Source organism: Ursus americanus, chromosome 8 (assembly GCF_024610735.1).
Source record: "Ursus americanus isolate L20-20 chromosome 8, mUrsAme1.1.p, whole genome shotgun sequence".
Classification (NCBI taxonomy): domain Eukaryota; kingdom Metazoa; phylum Chordata; class Mammalia; order Carnivora; family Ursidae; genus Ursus; species Ursus americanus.
In genome coordinates this window covers 29247501-29274012 of record NC_142134.1, presented here as the reverse complement: position 1 = coordinate 29274012, position 26512 = coordinate 29247501, and the positions used below count along the sequence as shown (strand labels likewise).

The following is a 26512-nucleotide window of genomic DNA, read 5'->3' as shown; positions in this document are numbered from 1 at the left end:
ACAGAAAAGTGGTCAATAAACATCACAGAAAGGCAACTGGCAAAATTCAGTTTGTGGAAACCTCTACAGGTTAATATTATTTCTTCGAATAAGGGAAAAAGAAATGGAAAAGGAAGCATACAGATTAAAATAGCAGGCACTTCATCTTCACCAAAGAAGACATTTGTATGGCCAATAAGCTTATGAAAAAATGCTCAACATTATCAATTGTCATGAACAGCAAATTAAAACCACAAAGAGATACCACTACACACAGAATGGCTAAAATTACAAGCTGGCACCAAACAGTGAGGATGTGGACCTACTGGCACTCTCATACCGTTGGTTTTACAAAATAGAATAACCACTTTAGAAAAAAGTATGTCAATTTCTAGTAAAATTAAAAATACATCAATCTTACAACTCAGGATATTCAACTAAGTACTACCCAAAAGAAATTAAAACGTAGATCCACAAAAAGGCTTGCACAAGAATGTTCACAGCAACTTTATTCATAAGAGCCAAAAACTAGAAACAGCCCATTGTCCATCAGTTGTTCATCTAAGCGAAAGGTTAAACTGTGGTATTTTCCTACAGTGGAATACTACCCGGCAATGAAAAAGGAACAAAGAGCTGAAACATACATATGAATCTCAAAACATGCTGAATGAAAATTTACACAAGAATACATACTGTATGATTCCATTTATATGAAGTTCTAGAATAGGTCAACTAACCTATAGTAAAAACAAAATTCTAATGGGGAGAAGGGACGAGAGAGGTGCAGGACTTGAGTGGGTAAAGAAATTTTCTGATGCGATGGGAATGTTCCACAGCTTGCTAGAGGTTGGTGTTACACAGCTGTACATTAAAACTCATCACGTGGTAGGTACACTTAACATTTGTTCACCGTAAATTTTACCTCCAGGAGAAAAAAAAAGCTTAAGAGCCAAGTATGTCTACAACTTTGACATCTATAAAGAAAAAGACAGATTGATGGATGCACATATACAACATGATGAAGAAAATATGACAAAATATTACTTGTAGAATCTAGGTGCAGGTATATGTATGTTTATATCAAATAAAACTTTTCTAAAAAATTACTTTTCAGATGGATATTTGTGATAAAAAATTAGTATTTTTAGGAATGGTGGTGGTTTTTTTTAAGTTCTTTTTAAAGAAGAGATGTATACTGAAATATATCCAGATAAAATGATGCTGTGTCTTGGATTTGCTTTAAGATTAATATGAGGAGGATAAGTAGACAGGGATAATAAGAAGGGGAAAAATGGGGAAAGGATAGGAAGACAATTCACAGAAAAGGAAATCCCAGAAGTCCTGAACATGAAATGCTCCCACATAAGAGACTACCATGACGGGGTTTTTTAAACCTGTCAGATTGGCAAGTAGATTGCTAATATGCTGTGGTAGTGAGGCTATGGGAAAATGGGCACTTGTGTTGCTGGTGCAAACTAAGAAAAAACAAATTATTGATAGAAGTTTAATTTTAGATATAAATTACAAGTGCACATACTCTGACCATTTATCCTAGAGAAATTTATGTATGTACAAAATGACATAAATTTATACAAGATAATTCATTTCAGCATTACAATAGCAAAAGATTGGAAACAATTGGCCTGTTCACCAGTAAGGGACAGGTTAAATTACGTACATCCATACTGTACATCTTAAAAAATGAGAGGATTTTATATATGGATATAAAATGATCTTTGGGATGTATTAAATGGAAAAAAATGGCACAGAACAGCCTGTATATAGTATGTTATAATTTATATTTTAAAAAGAAATGAAGAAGTCTATTAAATATTTGCTTATCTATACAGTAACTATCACTGGAAGTTTACGCTGGAAACTGATGATAGGGGAACTACGTTGCTCAAGTATAGGATGGGAGGGAGACTTCACTACATACCCTTTCATATCTCTCGAATTTTATTTCGTTCAAAAAATAAAATATAAACAATTTACAAATTACCCCACCATTTATTTTCATATCATCAAGGTTTAAACACCAAACTAAACTTTCCTCTATCCCTGTCCTAAAATTCAATAAGAAAACCACCTAAGTAAATAACTGGGCAAAAGATCTAAACAGACCTCCTACCAGAGACAATATGCAGATGCAAATAAATACATAAAAAAGATGTTCACCATCTTAGGTCATTATGGAATTGCAAAATTAAACAAGATAACCAGTAAACACCTATTACAATAGCTCAAATTCAAAACACTGACAACACCCAACGCTGACAAGATGAACTCCTGCAGGAACTCTCATTCATGGCTAGTGGGAATGCAAAATGACACAGTTACCTTGGAAGAGTCTGGCAGTTTCTTACAAAACTAAACATAGTCTTACCATATGATCCAGCCATCATACTCCTTGGTATTTACCCAAATGAGCTGAAATCTTATGTACACACAAAAACCTACACATGAATGTTTATAGCAGCTTTATTCCCTTCCTACAAGCCTCAGAGATTCTTTTCTAATCTGAATTGAGGGAAAATGTATTCCTACTACATGACAGCATTTTCTCAAAGCCTCTGGAACTTAGGGCTGCTTCTACTTTACCGCTGAGGTCCAACATTCTACTCCATACTACAGGTCCTGCCAATTGAATATGAACGCTTTCACACAATTTAGGGGAAAATCTGAAAACTTTGGAATGTTTTCAATTATAAAATGCATAGGATATAACCCAGAGAAAAAACTCCAAATGAGAATCTGCTAAGGGACTGTTCATGGCAGAGGACGCCAATGGGCATGCTAATGGTAAGCAGGGCCATTGCCTCAAAATGGCATGTGGCTGTAAGTGGCCTTCTCCTGCTTCCTCCTCCCCACACGACAGAAACAGTGAGAAGGATTTAGAGCCTTCCACTCCACAGTGGATTCAGTCTCTCTTCTCACCTGGCAGAAGCCTCATTCACCCAGGCAGACGGACAAGCACTCTGGTTCTGCTTCGTTCTTGGGTATCAGTGAGGGTACCAATCAGATCACAATCTCCAGCAATGTCGTTGGTATCTATACGCTACTTATCAGAGCTCCCCCCCACAATTCAAGTCCCTAGCCACAGCAAGATGGGTAACCTGTATCTAAACCTGCTGTTTTCTTTATAGCTTTATCACCAGAGATTATAAAGACACAAAGGACCTAAACACAAGAGCAAAATTCACCATCACTACTTCTTTCGATAGCTAATGATAATACACAATCCAGGCTTGTCAAATTTTGGGATACAGATATGTCTTTTGATTGGGTGAAAAGAAAAGATTACTTTTAATCTATTCTATGCTTTTCTTCTCCTTCCAGTAGCTACATTTGCCTTCTCAGTAATCATTCATTCACTAACCTAAATTATGAGCTATAACCTACTGAAGGAGTAAAGTATATTAATTCATATGATGACCTCCCAAGAATGGCCACCTTTTGTACTGAGCACTCAACCACTAGTGGGGCAAGACACACACCCCCTTCATGCTTACCCACTACATAACATTTTAATGCTTCTGCTCTCATTCTTTTCCTAGAGAGGTACAAATGAAATTCATTAGCTTTAAAATAATTGCAAATGAACTAATGTCTCACCAACCCCAATCCCAACAGTCCGTATAGATTTTTTCCACAGCAAATTAGATACCTACTGCTAAACAGAGAAAAGATCATATTCTATTAGCTCACACAGCTACAGACACCACTTCTGATAGCTTGGTGCTCACAGCCGTATAAAAACACATTTCTACTTAAGTAGTAATACTGAAGATGTTGAGACGGGTAATGAAGTCACGTTCATATGCGATGATAAAAATACAAACACAAATTACAATTTCTTCTTATACTATACCAGGATTTGATGTAACAAAAATATATTTGGTTGATACACCCACTCCAAAATAAATACTCTTAGGTAATCTGCAGCCTGAAACAAGCCTTCATTTATTGACTACTTACAGTACAGTGATTTCGTATCTTAGCTGGTAATCAAGGATGGTTATGTATTAAGTGAGAGAAGACGTCATCTCTCTTCCAGATATCACCTCTCAAAAATCTGGGCTATTTCAATTTTGAGAACTAGAATTGTATCTCCTGGTAACTATGTGGCAGTCGTCACCCTGAGAATAGGAACAAGGCAAAGAAAGTATACAGGACTTTGATTCTCCTACACAGGTGCACATCAAGTTAGTTTATTAAGGACTACATTTTGAAGCCAGCCATTTTGATCCAATATTTAAATAACAAGCTGTTTAATATTAAAGCAGAAGGTACTGTCACAATGTGACAGAAGTACAGCTTTATCCATAAACCCTTCACACAGTTATACAGTAAATGCTATTTTTATTTAAGCAAGGCACCCCTACTTGTTCTAAAATATGGGATGTGCTATCCCACTGAGAAAGCAAATGAGGAGACAGATTTTTTTTTTTTCCCTCTCAGGAGCTGGTTTAAATTCAAGTGAAGCCATTAATGTCCTTACCAGTCAGGACTGTTTTGACATGTCACTTCACAGTTTTGAGACTAACAAACACCCTCAAGGTTTGCCCACAATCGAAAAAAGTTGGGGAGTGAGTGTTCAGAGAACTTTTAGGTTGAGACTACAATTCTCTCCTTAAGGATACAGGCACAAAAGTCAAATGCCTTTAGCACAAGGCTTAGAAAGGCAAAACATTTCTAAAGACATAGAACGGCCAAACTGTTGTCATTTACACGCACTAACCTGTGGTACTTATATTTTTTGTTTTCTTTTTTTTAATTTCTACCCCTACCTAAGAAATCTAATACACCAAAAATTAAAACCACTCTGCCAAACCTTAATGATGCAAAGGTCTGAAACCTTTCCTTGCTTTGGTGAGTATTTGGTTAAAATAAGTCAGTACTTCACTCCACAGAAGTTTTATATCAGAGCCTTAATTCATAGGCAAAAAGACAAAATCTCCAACAGATCATTTGTAAAACGGGAGAAAGATTTTCAAGGACAGTGCTGAATAAAAATATGCAGTCTTTTCATTGGGTAACACATCTCCTATGAAAACCAACTGTTTAAACATATATAATAAAAACCAGATTTTTAAATCACATCTTGAACAGATTAAACAAAAATTTAAATTTGTGGTTTATTTCATAATGCCAAACTGAATCTTTCCTTTTCCTTTCTGAACAGTCCACTGTGTAATTTGTCTTATAAGCAATTAACCCAAAACCCCCAAATTCTTTCTCTAGCAATTGCTGCTACAAAACTGGAACTTTATATTCCATGTCCAAGAAAGATGTGCAAATGAAATGCTTCTTGCTTCATCCTGAAAATAAAACGAAAAATGTTGCACATTTACTCAAAATGAAACGGTGGTGCAAAATAAATAAATAAAAGAAAAAGTGTTACCGTATCATACCCTTTCCCAGATCATTTAGAATTACAAATTTAATACTTTTTTTTAAAAATAGGCTTCATGCCCAGCATGGAGCCCAACAAGGGGCTTGAACTCACAACTGTGAGATCAAGACCAGAGCTAAGATCAAGAGTAGGACACTTACCCGAAAGAGCCACCCAAGCGCCCCAATACTTTATTTTCTGATCTAGTGCAAATCCGTTTAGTGACAAATCCATTAAGTTGCAGTAAAGAAAATTAGTTAGGCATTAGTGTTTACAGCTTGGTATGAAGACAGATTTTCAGGGTTGAGCACAAAATATATTTTACATAGATTTTAGCTAATATTTAACATCACAAGATCGTGGGACTTTATATCCAAAAATAGCCTATGAAACTACAGTAAAGAAATACCTCATGTATTTCCAAGAAATCATTACAGTTAACTATCTCAAATGCACCACTACAAATAGGAAAATGATTATAATACATTAAAAGATATTATGGGGAAATAAAAGATACCACATAACATTTTGTCAAGGGAGGGGACACCAACACATTTAGTAGATCTGTCACACGTTAAGTTAACTCTATGAAATCATGTACTTCTAGGACAGACAACTATTTTCATAACACTTTTTAAGGAAAGGAGAGTGATACATTAAGCGTAGATAATAATGATACACCCTAATTTCAAATGTATCATTTTAAACATTTTAATATCTTAGAACTAAGGAAATGTGTTTAATTTTTATAGGAAGAAAAGCTAATATAAGCACATTTTCAGTATATTATAATTTATAGATATTAAAGGTAAAAAAATTACTTTTAGACACACAGCAGGATGAATATTGGAAATGATGCCGAAAGATTGTATATGGGAAAAATACCCAAAGCCACTAGACAATCATAATGAATCCTACTTCCCAGGGGATTTTCATTCCCTGTTTTGATGCTTCAGTTATCATGATTGGCCTAATCATCATTAAGGGGCACTTGGGTGGCTCAGTCGGCTGAGCATCCGACTCTTGATTTGGGCTCAGGCCATGATCTCAGGGTCCTGGGATCAAGCTCTGCAACAGGCCGTGTGCTCAACACAGTCTGCTTCTCCCTCTCCTGCTTCTTGCCCTGCGTACATGCGCACACCTTCTCTAATAAATAAATAAAATCTTTAAAAAAAAAAAAAAAGAATGGTTTTCACCATATCACAAATTAGTGAGTTAATGCTTAATTTATCCATTGAAAATAATTCTCACAATTGTACCTCTTAAATTTACCTTATTATCTGGAGTCCCTAGAAGTCTTATTTTCCCTTTGGACACGAATTCAGGAACAATTCAATATATCTATGGTCTGAGAATGACAAAAAAAGATTCATTTTGAGAAGTTGTAAAGGGAGAAATAATACTATGGTCATTTTCTCATAGTTCAGACAGCAACTCAACCCTTTGTCCATTACATTTCCTAATTAAAAACAAAAACAAAATTAAAAAACAAGAAAAAAAAATCCTACCTCTGTATAGAAACATGCAGGACAATTAGCAAACAAATGCTTTTCATTACAATATAGTGTTTTGTCTTTTTTACATTTAATATTAACAGAGCACAGTTTTCCCAAGGAAAAAGTCTAGGCAAACTCCAAAACAGAGAAAGGCAAGGACAGACATCAAAAATGACAATGAAAACCACAGGCAGCACTTACGAACATGGGACCGGTCCTTGAGCATAGCCGCAACAGCGTCCTCATGGGTATCGAAGTGCACGTCAGCTTCTCCAGTGGCCTTCCCATTAGAACTGTATTCCATGGTGATTCTAACAGGCTTCAGCGGAGCAAAGAACTAAACAACAAACAAAAGAAGCCAAAAGGAATATAATGGTTGTAGGTCCAATTTCTAGCCGTCTAAGGCTCTGCAGTTTTCTTTCAGACTCTGATTCATACACCCAAGAAATTTTTTTTAGAAAATTTTTTTAAGCAACAAAGTAGTTACGCATCTACCATGTCTTCTGGCTTTTCTGATCCTCTGAGAACTCAAGGTTACATTTCAACTATCTGTTCACAGAAAAAAAATTCTACAATATATAATACACCTAGAGTGCTCCAACTTTCTTACGCCAACAAGGACCACGTGTATCACTGCTCCCACACACATCCTTCCCTGTTTCTAAAGGGCGTCCGTCCCTCACTTCTCAGTAAGTCCCCTTCACATCAGCTCAGCACCTGCTCGTCAGTTTCTTACCAGCACTACGTGGACACAGCTACCCCACTGAGCGGTTATCGCAAACCAGAGCAACAGAATGTAATGCTTTAATGAGACTGCGTGACCTCTGTCTGGTTAAAGACAGGATTCCTATCAGGCTTTTTGAAATAACGAAAACAACTCTGAGGACCCACTACTAACTGAAGATTCTAGATTGGATCTACCTTAAGTATATGTCTTCAGATCATGAAGTCAATACGGCTATTGTTGTTTCCCTTTGTTTTCATACATTATGTTATAAAATAAAAATATTTTAAAAATTCCTTTCTCAAAAACTAGGGAATGCTGATGAGGAAACCTACAAGCTTCTAAGCATCTAGGAGCACTGGGATTCTTGTTTAGTATATAACTGCCCTGTGACAAATTCCCTGAGTCTCGGTTTCCTAAAATCAAAAATGAGTAAGTTGAACCAACTTAGAGAAAAACGAAACTTTACTTTGAACACTAAAGCTACATCATATTATTTGTTACCTACAAAATTCTCTTATTATACATTTGACCTTAAAATGTAATACAACCCACACTTCTCAGCTGAAGAAAATAAAACAGGCTTCCACAACAATGGAAATGCCACCTTACTGTCCAAAAATCGTTCAGAAATAGGATATTTTCTTCTTTATCTTTCCCAAGTTTATATAAATTCAATTTTAGAATTTTTGTTCAAACCTATTGAGATTGGATATCTTACTGCCACACACGTTTATAATGTCTTGGGCATTAGCTTGGAAAGGCAATCCTCTCATGTGGACAAAATGTAGTGAAGATGTAGTTCCAAAATCAACAGCCTCTGGAAGCTTTTCTGACATCTCCTTAGGCAATTCTGAGAAGTGGAACACGAAGCACTGTCAGTAACATAAGGGCTTCAAGAGTTATTAACAGATCATAATTAGGTATGACTGCTATGTCAAAATCCTCAATTCTTCTTCCAGTAAGGAAGAAGGGCTTTAATTTTAAAAGCAAAAATGTTCTGAAATTTCTGCCACCTAACAAATATCACTTGAACACCCATGAGGATTTAGAGTGAAGATTTAGTCCCTAAAACCATTACCAGATTACAAAAAAACAGATCTTTCTGTAAGAACAGAGAGAAGGAAAAATGATTATGAGTGAAAAAAAGGCAACAGAAACTTCCTGGGTTATATGCACGTAAAAAAAAAAAAAAAAAAAAAGAATAAATATGGTAATGGGATAATGCCACAGCACGAGTTTAACAGTTTACTTATTAGAGAGAGAGAAAGCATGCACCCACGAGAGAGTGGGGGGATAGGGAGACAGAATCCCGAAGCAGACTCCCTGCTGAGCTCGGAGCCCAACCCAGGGCTCAATCCCAGGACCCCCAGATCACGACCTGAGCAGAAATCAAGAGTCTGCCGTTCAACTGACTGAGCCGCCCAGGCACCCCACCATGGCATGAGTTTAAAAAGGATTTATCAAACTTCAAAAATTCCACATGTCACTTTGTGTTAGGAATCAGAGGAATAATTAAATACAGAGGCAAACAGAACTCCTTACTTGGTCAACATTCCAGCTCTCTAACTACATCTTTTCTCACCTTAGTTTAAATGTTGACATTTTACGTTCTTTTATTATATTTGTGCCACCCAGCTTTTTATATAGAATCCACAAAAATGCTTCTATAAGAAATTTTATGAAATAAGCCATCTGCATATATTCAAAGTACATTCTACACTCAAATAAATCTTCCAACTCAATTTTCTGGTCCTATAATCTAATAATTCCATACAACATGGTCATAAAAAAATATTTTAAATATCAAAACATACAAAATAGATCCAATAAGTCTCAACAAGATGCAGGTCCTTACCTATTTCCTTCTCACTTTCAAAAGCTGTCATGGGTCGAATATCCTCATTTACTTCGTGTTCTTCAAAGACCATTTCTGGCTCAGTTATATACTTAGCAGTAGGAGAAGATGCCATTTTCTTTCCCTTATGAGAACCAACATGTGTTCGGACTTCATTCCTTCTGCTTGGAAATATCTCTATATACCTATATCAAAACAAAAGTGAACAGACACAACGCAAAGTAACTTTACATTGAAGTCATTTAAAATAAAACACGTATATATAATATTTCCAACAGCTTATAAAACACAAGTGTCCAAAGATAAAAGATGAGGGAAAAAGACTAGATATAGATACTAATCCATGAAAAGTACTCTCAACAGACATGTCACTGATTTACTCTCCTCCACACCCCTGCCCAAGATAACAGCTTTCTTCATATACATTTTAACAGTATTTTCTATTCTGTTTCACTTCATGAAAACAACTATGCCAAGATTAACTGTGTGTATGAAAATACCTGGTAAGAAGGGTTTTGTTTTTTATAGTTGGTTAACAATCTCTTAAAGCCTGCCAAGTCAATTCTGTGAAAATTAATGATATCTGTGTAAGATATTAAAAGTCAGAGTATATGAGGAGCTAACATCCCCCAGAACTTCAACAAGACGCCAATGAGAATTCATGACCTAAATGTCAATTCTGACTTGCTATCTGCTTGGCAGTGGGATTATCTATTAAATCATAGCTTCTGAAACCAGTTTCTTTTTTCTCAAAACTGCTTTTCCAAATTAGGTTTATAAGCCTGAATTGCAAAAATCATTTTTATTTATAGATCTATAAAGATTAGATAAATACCACTTCTTAATTTATTGAAGAGATTTATACACTGCCATAACGTTCCCACATAAAAACATAACACTGATCTGTTTGTTCTAAGACATAAGAAAATGTGAGAGTACTAAAAGAAAATGGGAGAAGAGGGTGCTTTGCATACACATTTTTATTTTTAAAAAATTTAATGAAGACCTCTGAATCAATTCTATACACAGATCCTGAAATAAATGGCTTTAAAGTGGCTTTTCATTTTTTTTAAACTTCAAAGGAGCCAAGTAAAACAGCCAGAAAGCAGCAAAACAGCAATCTAAAACTGACACTTTTAAATACTCCTCCAAATTTGACACAAATGAACCCATCCAACACTACATGCATCCAATGTGATGTGATATGCAGTACACCGCGATACCTATAGTGTATTCGTACCAAAATGTTAACCCGAATCAATTCAAGACTTCAGCTTTAACTTCCAGTTTTCAGGAAATAAGAGAAGATACAAAGGAACAAAGTGACACCATGAAGAAGCAATAAGATCAATATATAACATGAGACACTGTACAGGATGACTGACTCAATTTCCTCAAAAATTAATTGCATTTAAAAAGGGGAAGGGAATAAAAATATAAAGGAGAAGGGGACTTGCTCTAGTTTAAGAGAACTGTAGATATAACAATCAAATGGCGGGGTGCCTGGGTGGCTTAGTCATTGAGCGTCTGCCTTGGGCTCAGGTCATGATCCTGGGGTCCTGGGATTGAGCCCCGCATCAGGCTCCCTGCTCAGCGGGGAGCCTGCTTCTCCCACTCCCTCTGCGTGTTTCCTCTCCAGACTGTCTATCAACTAAATAAATACATTCTTTAAAAAAAAAAAAGGGGGGGGGCGCCTGGGTGGCACAGCGGTTAAGCGTCTGCCTTCGCCTCAGGGCATGATCCCGGCGTTATGGGATCGAGCCCCACATCAGGCTCCTCCGCTATGAGCCTGCTTCTTCCTCTCCCACTCCCCCTGCTTCTGTTCCCTCTCTCGCTGGCTGTCTCTATCTCTGTCAAGTAAATGGATGAAATCTTTAAAAAAAAAAAAATCAAATGCCACGTGTGGACCATATCTAGATTCTGGTACCAAAAGAAAAAGAAAAAAACAACAACAAAACTCTTGAGGGGTGCCTGGGTGGCTCAGTGAGTTGAGTGCCTGCCTTCGGCTCAGGTCATGGTCCCAGGAGCCTGGATCGAGCCCTGCATCAGGCTTCTTGCTCGTGGGGAGTCTGCTTCTCCCTTTCCTCCCAGCTCAGTGCTCTCTCTTGCGCGCTCTCTCTCAAATAAATTAAAACAACAACAACAGCAACAACACAACTCTGAAAAGACAATTTTGTTATAATTGGGAAAGCGTGACTATGGACTGGCATTAGATAATAAATTACTGCTAATTTTGTTAGACGTGATGATATTAGGATCACATAAGAAAATGTTTTTTAAAGATGCAGCAAATATAACAAATGTTAATAACCTGTTAATACTAAGTGATGAGCATTTGACAGATCATCATGCCATTCTCTCTGCTTTTCTATGTTTAGATAATTACAGTTCTACTACAGTGCACTCATCAAAATGACCCAACGTATGATACCTGAGCATTACTAGAATCTGCTTCACTCACCGGTTACCAATTTCTTCCCTGTGTTTCAATAGGGCTTGGTTGGCCATTTCTGGTTCTTCAAACTGCACATAGGCTTCTCCTGTTTTTCTTCTTCCTCTGTAATCCATGACAAAAGTGATGTCTACTATATTTAGTCCTAGGACACAAAAAAAATTATTACAAATTAGTGCTAACAGGAGTCTTTTTTATCCTTAGGATTAATACATTCATTCACATACTAGTAATTTTTTTTATTTTATTAGTCAAATCTTAGGCCTGTTTTGCTAGTCTCTAAGCTGGATACATACCTAAGGAAGAAAATTATTATGCAGCAAAGCTAGTAACACCTACACATCTATATTTCCAGAATATTTGACTCATGCAGTCCATCTAAAACACACAATCTTTTTTCTTTTTTTTTTTTTTGCCCTTAATTATGTAGTAGGGGAAATGGGAATTTAGACTAACATCGCTAGTCTGGTACGTTTTTTTACAGCTAAGAATTAGATGATAATGCTCTTAAATGATATAAATTGTTACTGTCTTAGACAAATATGGCCACTCTTACATGAGGTTATCTTCCTCAACAGTAAAATAAACCTGCATGAAATAATTCTGAAATGTGACATCCTCCAAAGATCAGCATAATAGGTCAAAACATTTACATAATCTATAAACATTGGTAACCCAAGTGGAGAGTTCTCCCCTAAAGAACCTAATACAACTGCATGCAGTTACCTAGGAAAAGGTTCATCTAAGATATAAAAGGAGACAATAAGGAAAAAAAAATGAGACCCCAAACATGATATAAGTGAAAAGCACCTGCAAAGAAGTCTACAATGTCTTTCTCATTGCAACTATAAGGAAGTCCTCTCAGACGAACCACGCCATCATTTACCACAGGTGAAGATTTGACCTGCAGGCTCTTCATTAAGGCATCCACATCTTCATTGTTTATCTCATACACTGCAAAGAAAAAGCACAAAAAGTATGCAAATCTACACAGCAAAAGAAGACACTAAAAAAAAAAAAAAAAAAAAAACATACTTACTGGGTTATCCAAGAATGTAAAAACTAGTATTTTAATCTTTATGTACTTCTCTGGAGAAAATAACAAATGACATTTACTGAATATCTACTATGTGCAAGCTGTGACTTACTTAAACATTCCCAACTTGTAAGGTAAACTTGGTCAACATCCTCATTTTATAGATAAGAAACTGAGCTTCTCTCTGTGTTTCATTTCATACCCTATAAAAGGGTGTATTCATAATACCGATCTCCTTCATTATTGCTGAGGACTAAATGAAACTGCCTTAGAAAGTACAGGCTAAGTTCACAAAAAGCCAGAACATGACTTCACGTACCTTCCACATATCGTTGTCCCATGTACATGCGATGCTTTTCTAAGGCTTTTTGAACATCCTGCTCTGACTCCATTTCAATTAAGGCATCACCCCTTCGTTTCCCATCTCTATTTAAGAGGAAGTGTATTCCATTCTCACCATTGCGGATTCTGCAGTCTGAAAGTATGGGAGTAAAATCAAAATCAGAAATCAAACTTTTAGCTCAATTATAAAAGTCACTAGAATGCGATCTTCCAATTCCAACAACAAAACAAAACATGAACCATAATGTCTATCATATTCCTTATAGAAAACCCCATCACTGAAGGCATCCAAATGCTAATGAGATGGTAGTCTATAAAATGTTCCACCTGAAAAAGATAGCAAACCTTAGCAGATAAGCTTATGATCTCCTGATTATTAAAATAGCAAACAGGCTCAACACAAAATATATTACGTCCTTCCCAATGCTCCTACAATCAGTTTCAAATCATAAAGAATTAAAATATGCTTAAGTTTATACATAAGTGTTTTCTTTTGTTATAATCCCAACTATAGGAACTTTAAAATAAATCCTATAAGAACAATTTTGATACCATAATTGAACTTTGCCCCCTTTTTATTACCAAGATCCCTATACTGCATTTGTTTAATGGCAGTGAGTTGAAGATGTAAGTGGCTTCATAAAATACTTGACCCATACAATGCTATGCACATCAAGGAACTCAATATATTATTACATCATTTTACAACATTTAAGATGGCATCCTCAAAAAGCCTTTTGTAGCGGGGGGACCTGGGTGGCTCAGTTAAGCATCTAACTTCGGCTCAGGTCATGATCTAAGTGTCCTGAGATAGAACCCTGGAGCAGGGCTCTGTGCTCAGTGGGAAGTCTGCTTCTCCCTCTGCCCCTCCCCGGGCTCATGCTAGCTCACTCTCGCTCTCTCTCAAATAAATGAATAAACTCTTTCTTAAAAAAATAACCCCCCTGTTTTTAAAGATTTTATTTATTTAAGAGAGAGAAAGCACCAGTTGGGGAAAGCAGAGGGAGAAAATCCTCAGGCAGACTCCCCACTGAGCATGGAGCCAGGACCCTGAGATCATGACCTGAGCTGAAATCAAGTCGGACGCATAACCGATTGAGTCACTCAGGCGCCCCCTTTCTAAAAGCTTTTTAAGAGGAAAATTAAAAATCACAGGCAGATAAGAGCTTAAAAACTAATCACAGGTATGTAAACATTCCAAAAATGTTTTTAAGGAAATTATATCACTTGACACTAAGCACTCTTGTATTCTAAATGTGTATATTACATAAAGAGCTACACTTAACTAGTTTTGCTTTTTGGTAAGTACCTACTAAAACTTCAGAGAAAACTGGCTTCTACCATGTAGTTTTAACATTACATTTTTTGGTTGCATTTAAAGTCTTTACACCTGGTATATGCCACAAATGGTACACACAAGGTGTCACTTGGTATGCAAATGTAATCAGTCGAACTAGACAATTCCTAACCAGCAAATAGGATGTCTACACTATCGCTTAACTTGGTTTTTGTGAGACTACCTTGTACTCAAACAAAATTACATTATTTCAAACATAAATAAGATATACCTGAGAAAAAGTTAACCACGTCTTCTATAGTGCATGACCACGGCAATCCTTGAGCTCGAATGAGATAAACATCATCCACTTCTTCTCCTAACTTGGACGAAGCCAATTCATACTCAGGGAGAGGTGGAAGGTCTTCCAGGTAGGTAGTTTTGGACTCCTTCCAAGAGAAGTGAAGAAATGTAAAAATACTTCTTTGACAACCTTACTTAGAAAATGTTCATTTCTGCAAACCAATGCTCTGGATGTTATTCTTAGGAGACAGTTACTATTTCAGAGGCAAGAAATAAACTTCACAAATCTAACTCATCCTTTTTTGGCTTAAATTGTACATTCTAAAGCAACAAGCAGGTATATCCCAATGGTTTGGCAGGACATAAATTTTATTCAGAGCTTGTTCTTAAATTCATCAGTCCCAAATTACACCCAATAACAGTGTTTTAGTTAAAGCAGAACAAGAAGGGTCCCTTCAATTTGACATATCTGGGTGCTTCCTACTCACCGTGTGCCATGTTAGGCTCTCATCTCAAAGAGCTTACCATCTAGACTAAGACAAGCATTACAAGACAGAATGCTTTATGTGCTACAATTAAGATACAAGATTATTATAGGACTTCAAAACAGAACACTAACAGAAGAATCAAGAGATAATAGAGATGGCCTCAAAGGAAGCATAGAATTTTGACAGCAATATATACAGGATTGGGCATTCCAGTTTGAGAGGTGAGGGGAAGAAGCGGTATGAACAAAAGCCCATTTGCAAAACAGCAATAATCCCATTTGGCTAAACTGCAGGGTACAATTAGGAGCCAAAGAAGATGAGCTGGCAAAAGGAACTCGGTTACCACACAACAGAGAGACTGGAGTGTCAAGCTCAATGTGTCCCCCTAACCCGGTAGGCAAGAGAGAGTTAATAAAAGACACTTCAGTGGGTAAAATTAAGAGAGCAGGATGCTTGGAAAGAGTAATCTGTCAACTGGTAAGTCAGACCAACTGAACAAGGGAAAGATCATAAACGGGAGCCTGAGACATACCCAAAGAACTTTATTTTACAAGACTAAGCAAAAACTGGAATTTAACAAGATTCCAGTAAGCACTACAACCATAACCAGGAATGACAACTGATGTTTTAAGACTTGCACTCTACCGGACTAAAGAAAGAGATTCTTTTGTACCATCCCCACGGTTTACAGTAAGACATAAGTCTACCTAGAAGGAGTCAATGATAAATGTAAACCTCTAGCAGATGTCATATACACACTTAATAAAAATGCAACAAGCACTACAATTATCAATGTGGAAAGACAACTCAGGCATTAAGTCGAGTGACTTGCAATCTATCCTGCTAAAGAGATACTTCACTCCTTTGTAGGTTCCCATCATTTTCATGAAGACTTACATATAATTTAAGAAGTCAATGATAAATGTAAGCACAGTGTGCAACACTAGTAGAGGCTCAACAGATATCATTAGTCAATTTCAAAGGAAAAAAAATCAAGAAGAATAGTTAGTTCGATAAAGGCTTATTAGAGATAGTTTGTGTTTTTTAATAAAGGTAACATTCCCCATTTTCCCAGAATTCCACATGCATCACAAGCTTTTACCGAAAAGGGCAGCACAAAGTATTGGGCCAGGATTCAAATCAATTAGCTCAGCCACTGGCAGACAGAAGCCATGCTGATTAGCCTCCCAGTTTCCCTAAGTTCAAGGAGAAGCACAAATTGAATTAAGATAAATATGATCCAAGATATCAGGAACTGGGTAGTCAAAACGTGAGCTGATATTTCCCAGATACCACGTAACAAGCAGAAAAGAAAGCTTCCTACAAGGCACAAAATATTTGCAATCTGAGTTCTTAAAGGACACGGTGACTAAAAAAAGAAAACACTATAGATTCACTCCTGGGTCCCCAAGTCGTGGCCTTACCTCTAGGCGTCCCCTCTTCTAGCCACCCCCCCCCATCACAGTCTCCACACCGTCCTCCCCGTCGGCGACGACCCTTGGTCCTAAAGGTCCCTCTGCTAGAGGAGGTGGAGGTGCAGAGGTGACCTTCAGTTAACTGGGGCAGCCCGCCTTTCCCCAGGGGCACAAGAGAGAGGGGAGTGCTGGCGACGAGCTTCCTTCCCCAGGAACCCAGCCCACGTAACTCTGCGCGGGAACCTTCCCATCAGCAGGCTGCGAGGCGCGCCAGGGCCGCCTAGGCCTAGTGCTCTGGCTGCACGGAAACTCCCAACCCTCCGCGGGTCCGGCCTCCCAACTTCACAACCAGCGGGCGGAGAGCGACAGGGATGCGGGGTGGGGGCGTCAACAGCCTCACAAAACCTACCATGGGCCGGCGGGAAACAAGGCCTCAACATTCACCCCTAGCCACACTTACACTGCCCAACCGACCAGAGACTCGAGAGAACAAAACAAGGAGAAAACCCAAGGCCTGGGAGAGCGTCCCTTGTTCTGGGGCCCAATAGGAGGACTGGGAGGGCGGGGGGAGGGGGGAGGCGGGGGAGGCTGTGCGGCGCGTGCCGCGGATCCCCGGGCGTGCACGCGAGGCGCACGCGGAGGGGCGCGGAAGCGCGCGCGCGCGACCGGGGAAGGGTCCTGCGCGCGGACCCTCGCGGCGCCCACGTACCTGGCTGTAGCTCCGCGCCGGGTCCGCGGCCGCCGCCAGCGACTGCGGTAGCAGAGGGGCACGCAGGGCCGGGTAAGAAGCCGCGGCCGCGGCGGCGGCAGAGGCGGCCGCGGGAGGAGGCCCCGCCAGCCTCCCGGCGGACGCAGGCCCGGTCTGGAGGCCCCGCGTGTGAGAGGCGGCGGCCGCAGCGGCCCCGAGCAGCAGCAGCAGGCGGCGACGCCCCGAGACACCCGAGGGGAAGGAGCCGGCGGCGGAGTAAAAAGGCAGGCAGGCGGCGCCGGTGCGCCGGCAGCTGCTGCAGTTGCAGCCGCAGCCCCGGAGCAGCGCCCCGAGCACCCAGCGGGTCCCGGCCATGGACTCCGGAGGCGGCGCGGGGCCTGGAGGCGGCTGCGGCTGCAGCGCGAGCGGAGGGGGAGTGGAATCCAGGGCCGGGGAGGGGGCGCCAGGCACATGCGCCGCCGGCACCCGGGGCAGCAGCGAGTCGGGAGGAGGCGGAGGAGAGCGCGCTGCTCCGCCCGGTCTCCGCCCTCGGGGCGGGGCTGCCGGCAGGCCGGGAGGGGCCGTGGGGACCCGGGTACTAGCGCCCCGCTCCTCTGTCCCTGATTGGAAACTGAGGCCCGAGGAGGACGAAGCGAGGTCCCTCTTGCTCTGGGGTGGGCCAAGACGTGGAACGCCGGTTTAGCGACGCCCCGCACTGTCCCCCCGAACGCTTGACGTGAGGGGCAAAAGGGCCGTTTCTGAAAGGAAAGGGAGTACTCTGGTTGTAAAGAGGTTGGGATAATATCGGAGGACGTTTAGTACCCCCGAATTTGGGATCTGTGTGGAAGGCCAACTTTCTTTGTTTTAAAATGAAATATATAGATATTTATATGCCGATAATAATATAGCAAAAATAAAGCCTCCTCTAATAAGTTGGTGTGTTCACCAGTGGACTGGCAGACGTTTGCAAAAGGACTGGTTGTACAATTTTCTCCATCCTGAGACCAGGACCCACCTCAGAGTAATAGGGAGTACTGAGAGTTAAAAAATAGAAAAATCTGAAAAATTTAAAAGTTTTTATTCAGGAAAATCTCAAAGTATAATGAACTTCCAGAATTTCAGAAATTATTTTTTCTTTCTTCAATCTTGTTCTGTCTCCACCACCACCCCGCAAACAGTTTTTTTCTTTGCTGGAATATTTTAAAGCAAACCCCGAAGATCATGTCAGTCACCCTTTCAGTGTCATTTTAAAGTGATAAGGACTTAAAAAAAAAAGCCACAAGATGACTTGATTTAGCTGTTTTGAAGTATTCAAGAAAATTGTGTTTAAGTTGAAGTTGTTTACTCTGGCCTACGTTTAAGAAAAGGAAAGTTCAGTATTTCCCAGAAAACCCTTTCCCCACCAAAAAAGCAAAGAAAAGGAAAAAATCTGATTGGCTTGTTTCTATGGATTTGGAGGACCAAAGAAGGGGCTTCCTCATCTGCAAGATTTAGGAATCCTGGAGATTTTTTTTCTTAAATTTCCCTTTCAAGCAGGAAAATGGGTTAGCCCATCATAACAGATTATCACTATAAATCATAATCCGTCAACATGTTAGGGATTCTGCCCATATTTACTCTTGCCTTCATTTTCTTAATAGCGGAAGCCTTCATTCATAGTATGCAAATCTGAATGGATTCGCAACCTAAATACATAGAATGAAATCTTGCAGATTATAATAAGGAGTAACACCAAAGTATTAAAATAGAAAGTCTCAATTTTTACTTAAAGGAAATTGGGAGAATATAAGGGAGAAAAGAAACTAATTTTGAACAATTATTCATTTATCTAACATTTATTAAGTGCTTTTTGTGGTCCAGGCATGGTGCTATGCCCTGTGCAGTCGGGGGTATAATAATAGGCTTACCGACCAAATATCAAAGTGATGTTTAGATTTATTTATGTATAGATCATAGAAAGAGAATAACAAGCTTTTTAAATTGAAACTAATGACTTACGGAACACCAGTTTTAAACGTTGAATTAAATATTTTTTTCTTTTAAAGATTTTATTTATTTATTTGACAGAGAGAGACAGCCAGCGAGAGAGGGAACACAAGCAGGGGGAGTGGGAGAGGAAGAAGCAGGCTCCCAGCAGAGGAGCCTGATGTGGGGCTCGATCCCAGAATGCTGGGATCACGCCCTGAGCCGAAGGCAGCCGCTTAACGACTGCGCCACCCAGGCGCCCCAAATTAAATATTATTTTAACCCAAATAAGTATAGCCCTCTTTAGTGCTAAACTTTTATTATGGAAATAAAAAGACTTTTGGTTTTGTTTTTTTTTTTTTAAGATTTTGTTTATTTATTTGACAGAGAGACAGCCAGCGAGAGAGGGAACACAAGCAGGGGGAGTGGAAGAGGAAGCAGGCTCCCAATGGACGAGCCTGATGTGGGGCTCGATCCCAGAATGCCAGGATCACGGCCTGAGCCAAAGGCAGACGCTTAACAACTGAGCCACCCAGGCGCCCCTAAAAAGACTTTTGGACCAAAAATTTACATTAAGAGACTGTTGACAAGAGTGGTCACAATGGAGATGAAGAAGGAAGATTGAGATTTTAAGAGGTAAAATCAACAGGATTTGAGGCTAGATTAGAGAGGGGGTGTTTTCTGTAATTGTGTCATTACTGGAGCTGGGAGAGGTGGATGGGGACAACTTTTCATCCCTGGGAAAGTTTAGAAATCAATGTAGAAATATTGGAAGCAAATCAACCCTATTTCTGTTAAGCCGGAGAAGACTGTCCTAGAAATATTCGTTTAGGAATTGTCAGTATAAGTGAAGCTGCTGGTTTGGATGAGATTGCTAGGACCAAGGTTAGAGTGAGAAGGCCTAGAAACAAGTAAGGTACTACAACAGTGAATGCCCTGTAGAGGAAAACAAATTTGCAAGGAGAGAAGGAGCAGTGAGAGAATTAAGAGCAAATTAAGGAAAGCCAGCAGTGTTTCTCTGGAAGTAAGTAGGGAGTATTTAACAGTGTCAAGTCCTTACTAAGATTGTTAGTTACTTGTCAAGTGAGATGAGAACAAGAAAAAGTGTCCTGGATTTAGTGATACGGGAAGTCTTCAGTCATCTTGTCTACCGTTGTTTGGGGGTAGTGATAGCAGAGGCCGGAATAAAGCAGGGATGAGGAAATGGAGATTAAAGTACAAAATAAGTTTGATTTTGTAGGTGAGAAAGGGAGAAGGCAGTAAAGGAAGTATAGGTCAAAAGTGGGTCTTGTTTTTCTTGTTTGAATTAAATTGGATTAGATTAGACCATGTTGAAATGATGCTGGGAAAAGATTCAATTGCTAAGGATTTAATTGAGTAATGAGAAAATAGGTATAACTGGTATGTGGGTTCCTAGAAGGGTGAAAGAGGATAGGCATCAAAGCTCAGGTACAGAGATTAGCTTTATATGGGAGAGAGCTCTGCACATTCTCTAATTAATCATAAAGCGTATTATTCTTCTGGTATTGTCATTTAGCACTTATTACAGTACTATATACAGAGTAGCACTAACAATGTTAACCTACTTCTCTGACAAGAATGTATGAGGTATAGCTAGTCTAAATTGGTGGAAAGAAACACTCTAGCTTTGGGAGAGAGTAAGGAGAAGGACTGAGAAAAACTATTGCCTTCCATTGCTAGGAAAGAATTTTCAAAAGAAGTCCTCTTAGCTCTAAAGAGCACATTATTGTTAGCTGGGAGAGAACCTGGAAGGGGATGATTGTTCTGATTACTAAGAAATAAATGAAGGAACACATTTTATTGTCAGTGCCCCTCAATTCTTGGAGGTGAACATACTTTTCTTCTGATATGCAATGAAGTTGAGTTAATCTTAAAAGTCCTACCCCACAGCCTTCTTTGCATTTGAAAGGAACAAAAAAATCATGAACCATGGATGTCAATAAACCTAGGGTGGCAAAAGGAAAAGGAATGGAAGTGAAGTACCATAAAGAAATGGTGCCCATTTGTGTAACCCGTGATTAAGGTGCTATTCATCATCCAAGATTAAAGGAAGAAATTTATTACATTGAGTAGATGCAAGAGAACTTCAAGAAAGTTACTTCCAAGGAAAGACAAAGAAGTGCATTTTATCACCACTACAACTGCTTTATTCTTTTATCTGACAAGGAAAATTGATCCACTGGAACCACAAACTCAAAGATTTGTTTTCTGCTGCAGTGATGTGTTTCTTAGGTTAGCTTTGTCAATTGACCTATAGTCACTACTGACAAGTCCATGCTAACCAATTTTTTTGTCTCTCCCACAGATTGCATTTGGAAAATCATTCTGCGAAGGAATAAAATGTACCTGTTTATGATGGACACATGAATAAAGTTCTAAATACTCTAGCTTCTTCACTTGTTAAAATTGCTTTTTGAAGTTAAGAAAGAGAGTAGCTGATTAGTTATTTAAATGAAATATACTGTCAAGAAATAGTAATATAAATATAAATTAAAACATTATTTATATTAATAATAGCCCATTTTTCCCATAGCAAATATGACTGGAAATAGGAACTCTATTCCCAAGGGAATTCTCAGAACACATTATCCAACACAGTTATTACAGGGAACTGATTTATCCAGATAGATCAGACGGTCACAAAACTGAATCTTCTGAATGCTGAGATGGTACTACTGTGTAAAGCTCACACTGAGGATATTTAGAAAGCGTGATGATAGGCTGGAGCGTCCTCTGGCCATATTTATAAAAATAAGGTATTAGTGGTTTTTACTAGTCAGCTAATGAAAAATAATCACATCAACTAGCTTTTCCTAGGAGGGCAGAAGCTAGGGGGCAACCAGAGCCCAAGTCTCTGAACATCAGCTGACACACAAGATGCAAAATAACCAAGGCAGCATTCTGAATAAAATCTCTTTAAAATAGGTAATTCATGGGGGCGCCTGGCTGGCTCACTAGATTAAGTGTCTGACTCTTTGGCTCAGGTCATGATCCTGTGGTCATAGGGCTCCCTAGTCAGTGTGGAGTCAGCTTTGGGTGCTTTTTCCCTCTCCCTCCCCCTCTACTCCTCCCCACTGGCGTACTTTCTCTCAAATAAATAAAATCTTTAAAAACAAAATAAAATAGGGAATACATGAACATAGTGTTAAAAAAAAAAGTCGGGCCATGCAAGATTATACATACACACATGCACACACAGAGTAAGGTTTGCCTCTATCTACTGTCCTCTAGTCATCCAGTTCTCCTCAAAGGTACTGTTCTTTGTGTGTCCTTTCAGAGATGGTCGGTGCAGTTTCCTCACTTCTAAATTTGGCAATTCCGCTGTACTTGGGATTTTGACGAGTTTTCCACCTGCTAAGAAAGGGTTTTCTTAAGCCAGTGTATTCCTAAATTAAGAGCTAAAGGAAAAGGAAATGCAAGAGACAAATGAGATCCTTGTCACAAGAAACAAAGGACGTGGGAAAAGTGAAGGCATAAAAGGAAAAGGTGAAATCAGCTATGATATTTGGGAGAATAATGTTTCCCTCTTTAACAACATAGCTAATTTAGGAAAGACAAAACTGTAGAGTTACATTCTCAAAAAATTCTGACTAGCTCATTGTCAAGCTGTGTAACGGGTCATTATTCAATCTTTTAGCTTTGCTCTCCTAAATTATAAAAATAAAGATAATATTAACTACCAGAAAGAGTTGTGAGGTATCTGGCACTTACGAAGAACCTGATAAGTGGTGTGTGTTCATTTTCTTAGGTACTGTTTTTTGTTGTTGCTTTTAAAGACTTTATTTATTTATTTGACAGAGAGAGCCCAAGCAGGGGGAGCAGGAGCAGAAGAAGGAGAAGCAGACTCCCCTCTGAGTACGAACCTGATGCAGGGCTTGATTCCAGGACCCTGGGATCATGACCTGAGCCGAAGGCAGACGCTTAACCGACTGAGCCACCCAGGCGCCCCTTAGGTACTGTTTAAAGGAAATTTAAAGGTATTTCAATTGTTTCTTTCCTCCGATTCTACCCCAGTATTTATTTGTTTTTAATTGAAATGTAATTGACATAAAACCACTTTAATATTTATTTAATTTTTAAAATTTAATAATTTAATATTAAATAAATTAAATATTTAAAATTAAATAAAATTTAATTTAATATTTAAAATTTGTTTATTTTTTAAATTCCAGTATAGTTAACATACAGTGTTATATTAGTTCCAGGTGTATAATATAATGATTCAACAATTCTGCACATTACTCAGTGCTCATCACAATAAGTGTACTTTTAATCCCCTTCACCTATTTCACCTACTTCCCTGGCCCACCTCCTCTCTGGTAACCATCAGTCTGTTCTCTATAATTAAGAGTCTGTTTTTTGTTTGCCTCCTTTTAAATTTGTTCATTTGTTTTGTTTCTTAAATTCCACATATGAGTGAAAGCATATGGTATTTGTCTTTCTCTGACTGACTTATTTCACTTAGCATTATACCCTCCAGATCCATCCACATTGTTGCAGATGGCAAGATTTCATTCTTTTCTATGGCTGAGTAATATTCCATTGTGTATATTCACCACATCTATCTATTCATCTATTGATGGGCACTTGGGCTGTTTCCATATCTCAGTTATTGTATATAATGCTGCAATAAACATAGGGGACGCTTAGTGCATATATCTTTTCAAATTAGTGTATTCATTTTCTTTGAGTAAATAACTAGTAGTAGAATTACTAGATCATATGGTATTCTATTTCTAAATTTTTGAGGAGCCTCCATACTGTTTTGCACTGTGGCTGCACCACTCGTATCTAAGGGTTTAAGTCAGCTTCCTCCCTGGGAAAATAAATTTCCCTTGGAACAAGCTCTGTGGAATTAGAAAACAAAAAGCCAAAGGTTAAACTGTAAGAGGGCTGTTCAAGCACATCTTAGAGTCTAGGAAATACCCTACTGGTCTGAAGGACGTCATGGGAATGATAATCATCACTGTAAAAAGATCTTGGAAGTATATACCATATTTAGTCTTTATTTTTTTTTTAAGATTTTATTTAATTATTTGACAGAGAGACAGCCAGCGAGAGAGGGAACACAAGCAGGGGGAGTGGGAGAGGAAGAAGCAGGCTCCCAGCAGAGCAGGGAGCCCGATGCGGGGCTCGATCCCAGGACCCTGGAATCACATCCTGAGCCGAAGGCAGACACTTAACAACTGAGCCACCCTGGCGCCCCTACCATATTTAGTCTTTAAAACAAGGCTCTGTATCATAATAAAATCTTTATATCTACCTACCTATCTATATGATATATAAATATAGATATATATCTACCTACCTATATGTATGATATATATATATATATATATATATATATGTATATATATATATGTGTGTGTGTGTGTGTGTGTGTATAAAACACATATAGGTAAATAACATACCTACAGTTTTTTGCTCATGATCAGTATTCGATAAATGTTTATCAAATTAAAATCAGTAGACTATTTTTATTTATATCCACATACATATGTATATACAGATGTGTATGGATTAAGGGATATAGTGCTGGTTTTATAAATAACACTTCTATTTGGCCAAAAAGTAACAAAAATGAAAAAAAGCCAGTGGTAAACTGGACATCGGATAGGACATTTTTAAATAAAAGAACCTATGTTTTCTAATGATCTTCATATGTATTTTTAATTTGACTGTTTGTAGAATCCATTTACTACAAACATTCACCAGAGGCTACTGGAAGTATGCATATGGTGCCATGTTGAGGTCACGTAAGTAAATATAATACCATTATCATTTGTAGGGTGGCATGGGAAATATATATATAGTATATAATTCTATTATGATTACTTGTCATACTTCACTTGTACAAAATTAATTACTCTACCTACTACTGTAATCACAAATTAGCCCTCAAGATTTCAAGGAAAAAAAGGTTAACTGCAATCTATGATGCCTGCTTCTAGGTTTTTTTCCTTCAGATAAGAACATGGCATAGTAGGGCATTTAAACTATCCCAAGAATTATCCCTAGAAAAGCACAAAATTGCATTTCCACATCCCACCCAGCTCCACTTATATTCTGTGCTCCTTCTTGCAACCTCATGGACATCTCTGTGAGCTTCTAGGTCTCTTCTCCATTCGGAATTTGTATGATGGACTGTGTTTCAGTAGTGTCCCCTCACCCAATGTGGTCTGGCCCTTTTGAGATATTACCCTACAGTTTGGGGTTTTTTTTCCCTCACTCATAACAGTTTCTGTTGGTAACAGTTATCTGGAATGTTGACCATGAATCTGACCTTATGTTTTGGTAAGAGCATGGAATTAGGAGCCCTCTATTCTGAGAGTCATTATTTTTGGAAATATTTACTAATGCATTCTTTGTACTAGACACTGAGAAATATATAATGAAAATAATCCCTACTTTCAAGGCTCTTACATTTTAGTAAGGAAAATGGATAAGAAAATCAGTAGCAACACATTGCAATTACTACTATACTAGAGGTATTTCTGGATACCATTGGACTTCAAAAGAAGGATCTCTTACACTCTTTTTGAATCAAAGACTATTTCAAGAGAGTTGACGCCAAAGTTGGATCTTGAAGGACTCAATAAAGATTAGCAAAATGAAGAAGGGAATGCTGTCCTAGGCAGAGGGAACAGTTTTTATATAACTGCAGAGGCATAAGAGGACTTAGAGAATTCAAGGAATTGCAAACGGTTTGTGGTAGCAATATTGACATATTGGGAATTTTGAAAAGACTAATAGAAATCAGGTCATTAAAAAGCCTTATACATACATTGTATGGAACTTAAACTTTTTATGGAAGATAATGGAGTGCCCATTGAAATAGGAAAGCGATACAAGCACATTTACATTTAGAAATTGGAATCTGACCATAGTTTGGAGGAGAAGAAGAGACCAGAGGTAGTTATGGAGCTAATGCAATAATTCACAGGATTAAAAATGAGTGTCTAGACCATAAGAACAATTTCAAGAGCTATTTGGATTGATAATAGAAATCTTACTTTCCTGAAAATGTCCTCTATTAAGCCTTATGGCAGCCCTGGACACAGGCTGCCAAGTAAA

The 26512-nt window shown here is 38.6% G+C and overlaps 1 protein-coding gene and 1 long non-coding RNA gene across 4 annotated transcripts in view; one reads left to right on the top strand and one right to left on the bottom strand.

The window, feature by feature from the left end:
* Positions 1 to 471: 471 nt before the first annotated feature.
* Positions 472 to 17915, bottom strand: GRSF1 (G-rich RNA sequence binding factor 1). The gene is made up of 10 exons (XM_045789235.2): positions 17474 to 17915; positions 14851 to 15007; positions 13260 to 13415; positions 12715 to 12858; positions 11914 to 12049; positions 9453 to 9637; positions 8326 to 8447; positions 7072 to 7207; positions 6647 to 6722; positions 472 to 5300 (listed from the first exon to the last, which is right to left on the bottom strand). The coding sequence occupies exons 1-9, from the start codon at positions 17825 to 17827 to the stop codon at positions 6673 to 6675; spliced, it is 1440 nt and encodes a 479-aa protein (XP_045645191.1). The 5' UTR covers positions 17828 to 17915; the 3' UTR covers positions 472 to 5300; positions 6647 to 6672.
* The window catches only part of LOC123786908 (uncharacterized), an 11134-nt gene continuing 2063 nt past the window's right edge, over positions 17442 to 26512 (top strand). Inside the window, exons 1-5 of one of the 3 annotated variants that reach the window (XR_015725450.1) lie at positions 17630 to 17736; positions 19805 to 20053; positions 21744 to 22924; positions 23237 to 23415; positions 25127 to 26512. The exon at positions 25127 to 26512 is cut by the window's right edge and continues 2063 nt beyond it. This is a non-coding gene — a long non-coding RNA (uncharacterized LOC123786908). Of the gene's footprint in view, positions 17546 to 17629; positions 17737 to 19804; positions 20054 to 21743; positions 23416 to 25126 lie in introns of those variants that run through there. The other 2 variants (XR_015725451.1, XR_006778072.2) reach the window with 2 other exon arrangements.

Coding starts and splice junctions, on each gene's coding strand:
- GRSF1 (XM_045789235.2), bottom strand. CDS start 17,827: ATGGCCGGGACCCGCTGGGTGCTCGGGGCGCTGCTCCGGGGCTGCGGC. Junction 7,208..8,325: donor ATGCCCAAGACATTATAAAC/GTGTGTGGCAGT, acceptor TTTGTTGTTTAG/TTCTTTGCTCCGCTGAAGCC. Junction 6,723..7,071: donor CAAGGACCGGTCCCATGTTC/GTAAGTGCTGCC, acceptor TGTCATTCTCAG/ACCATAGATATATTGAATTG.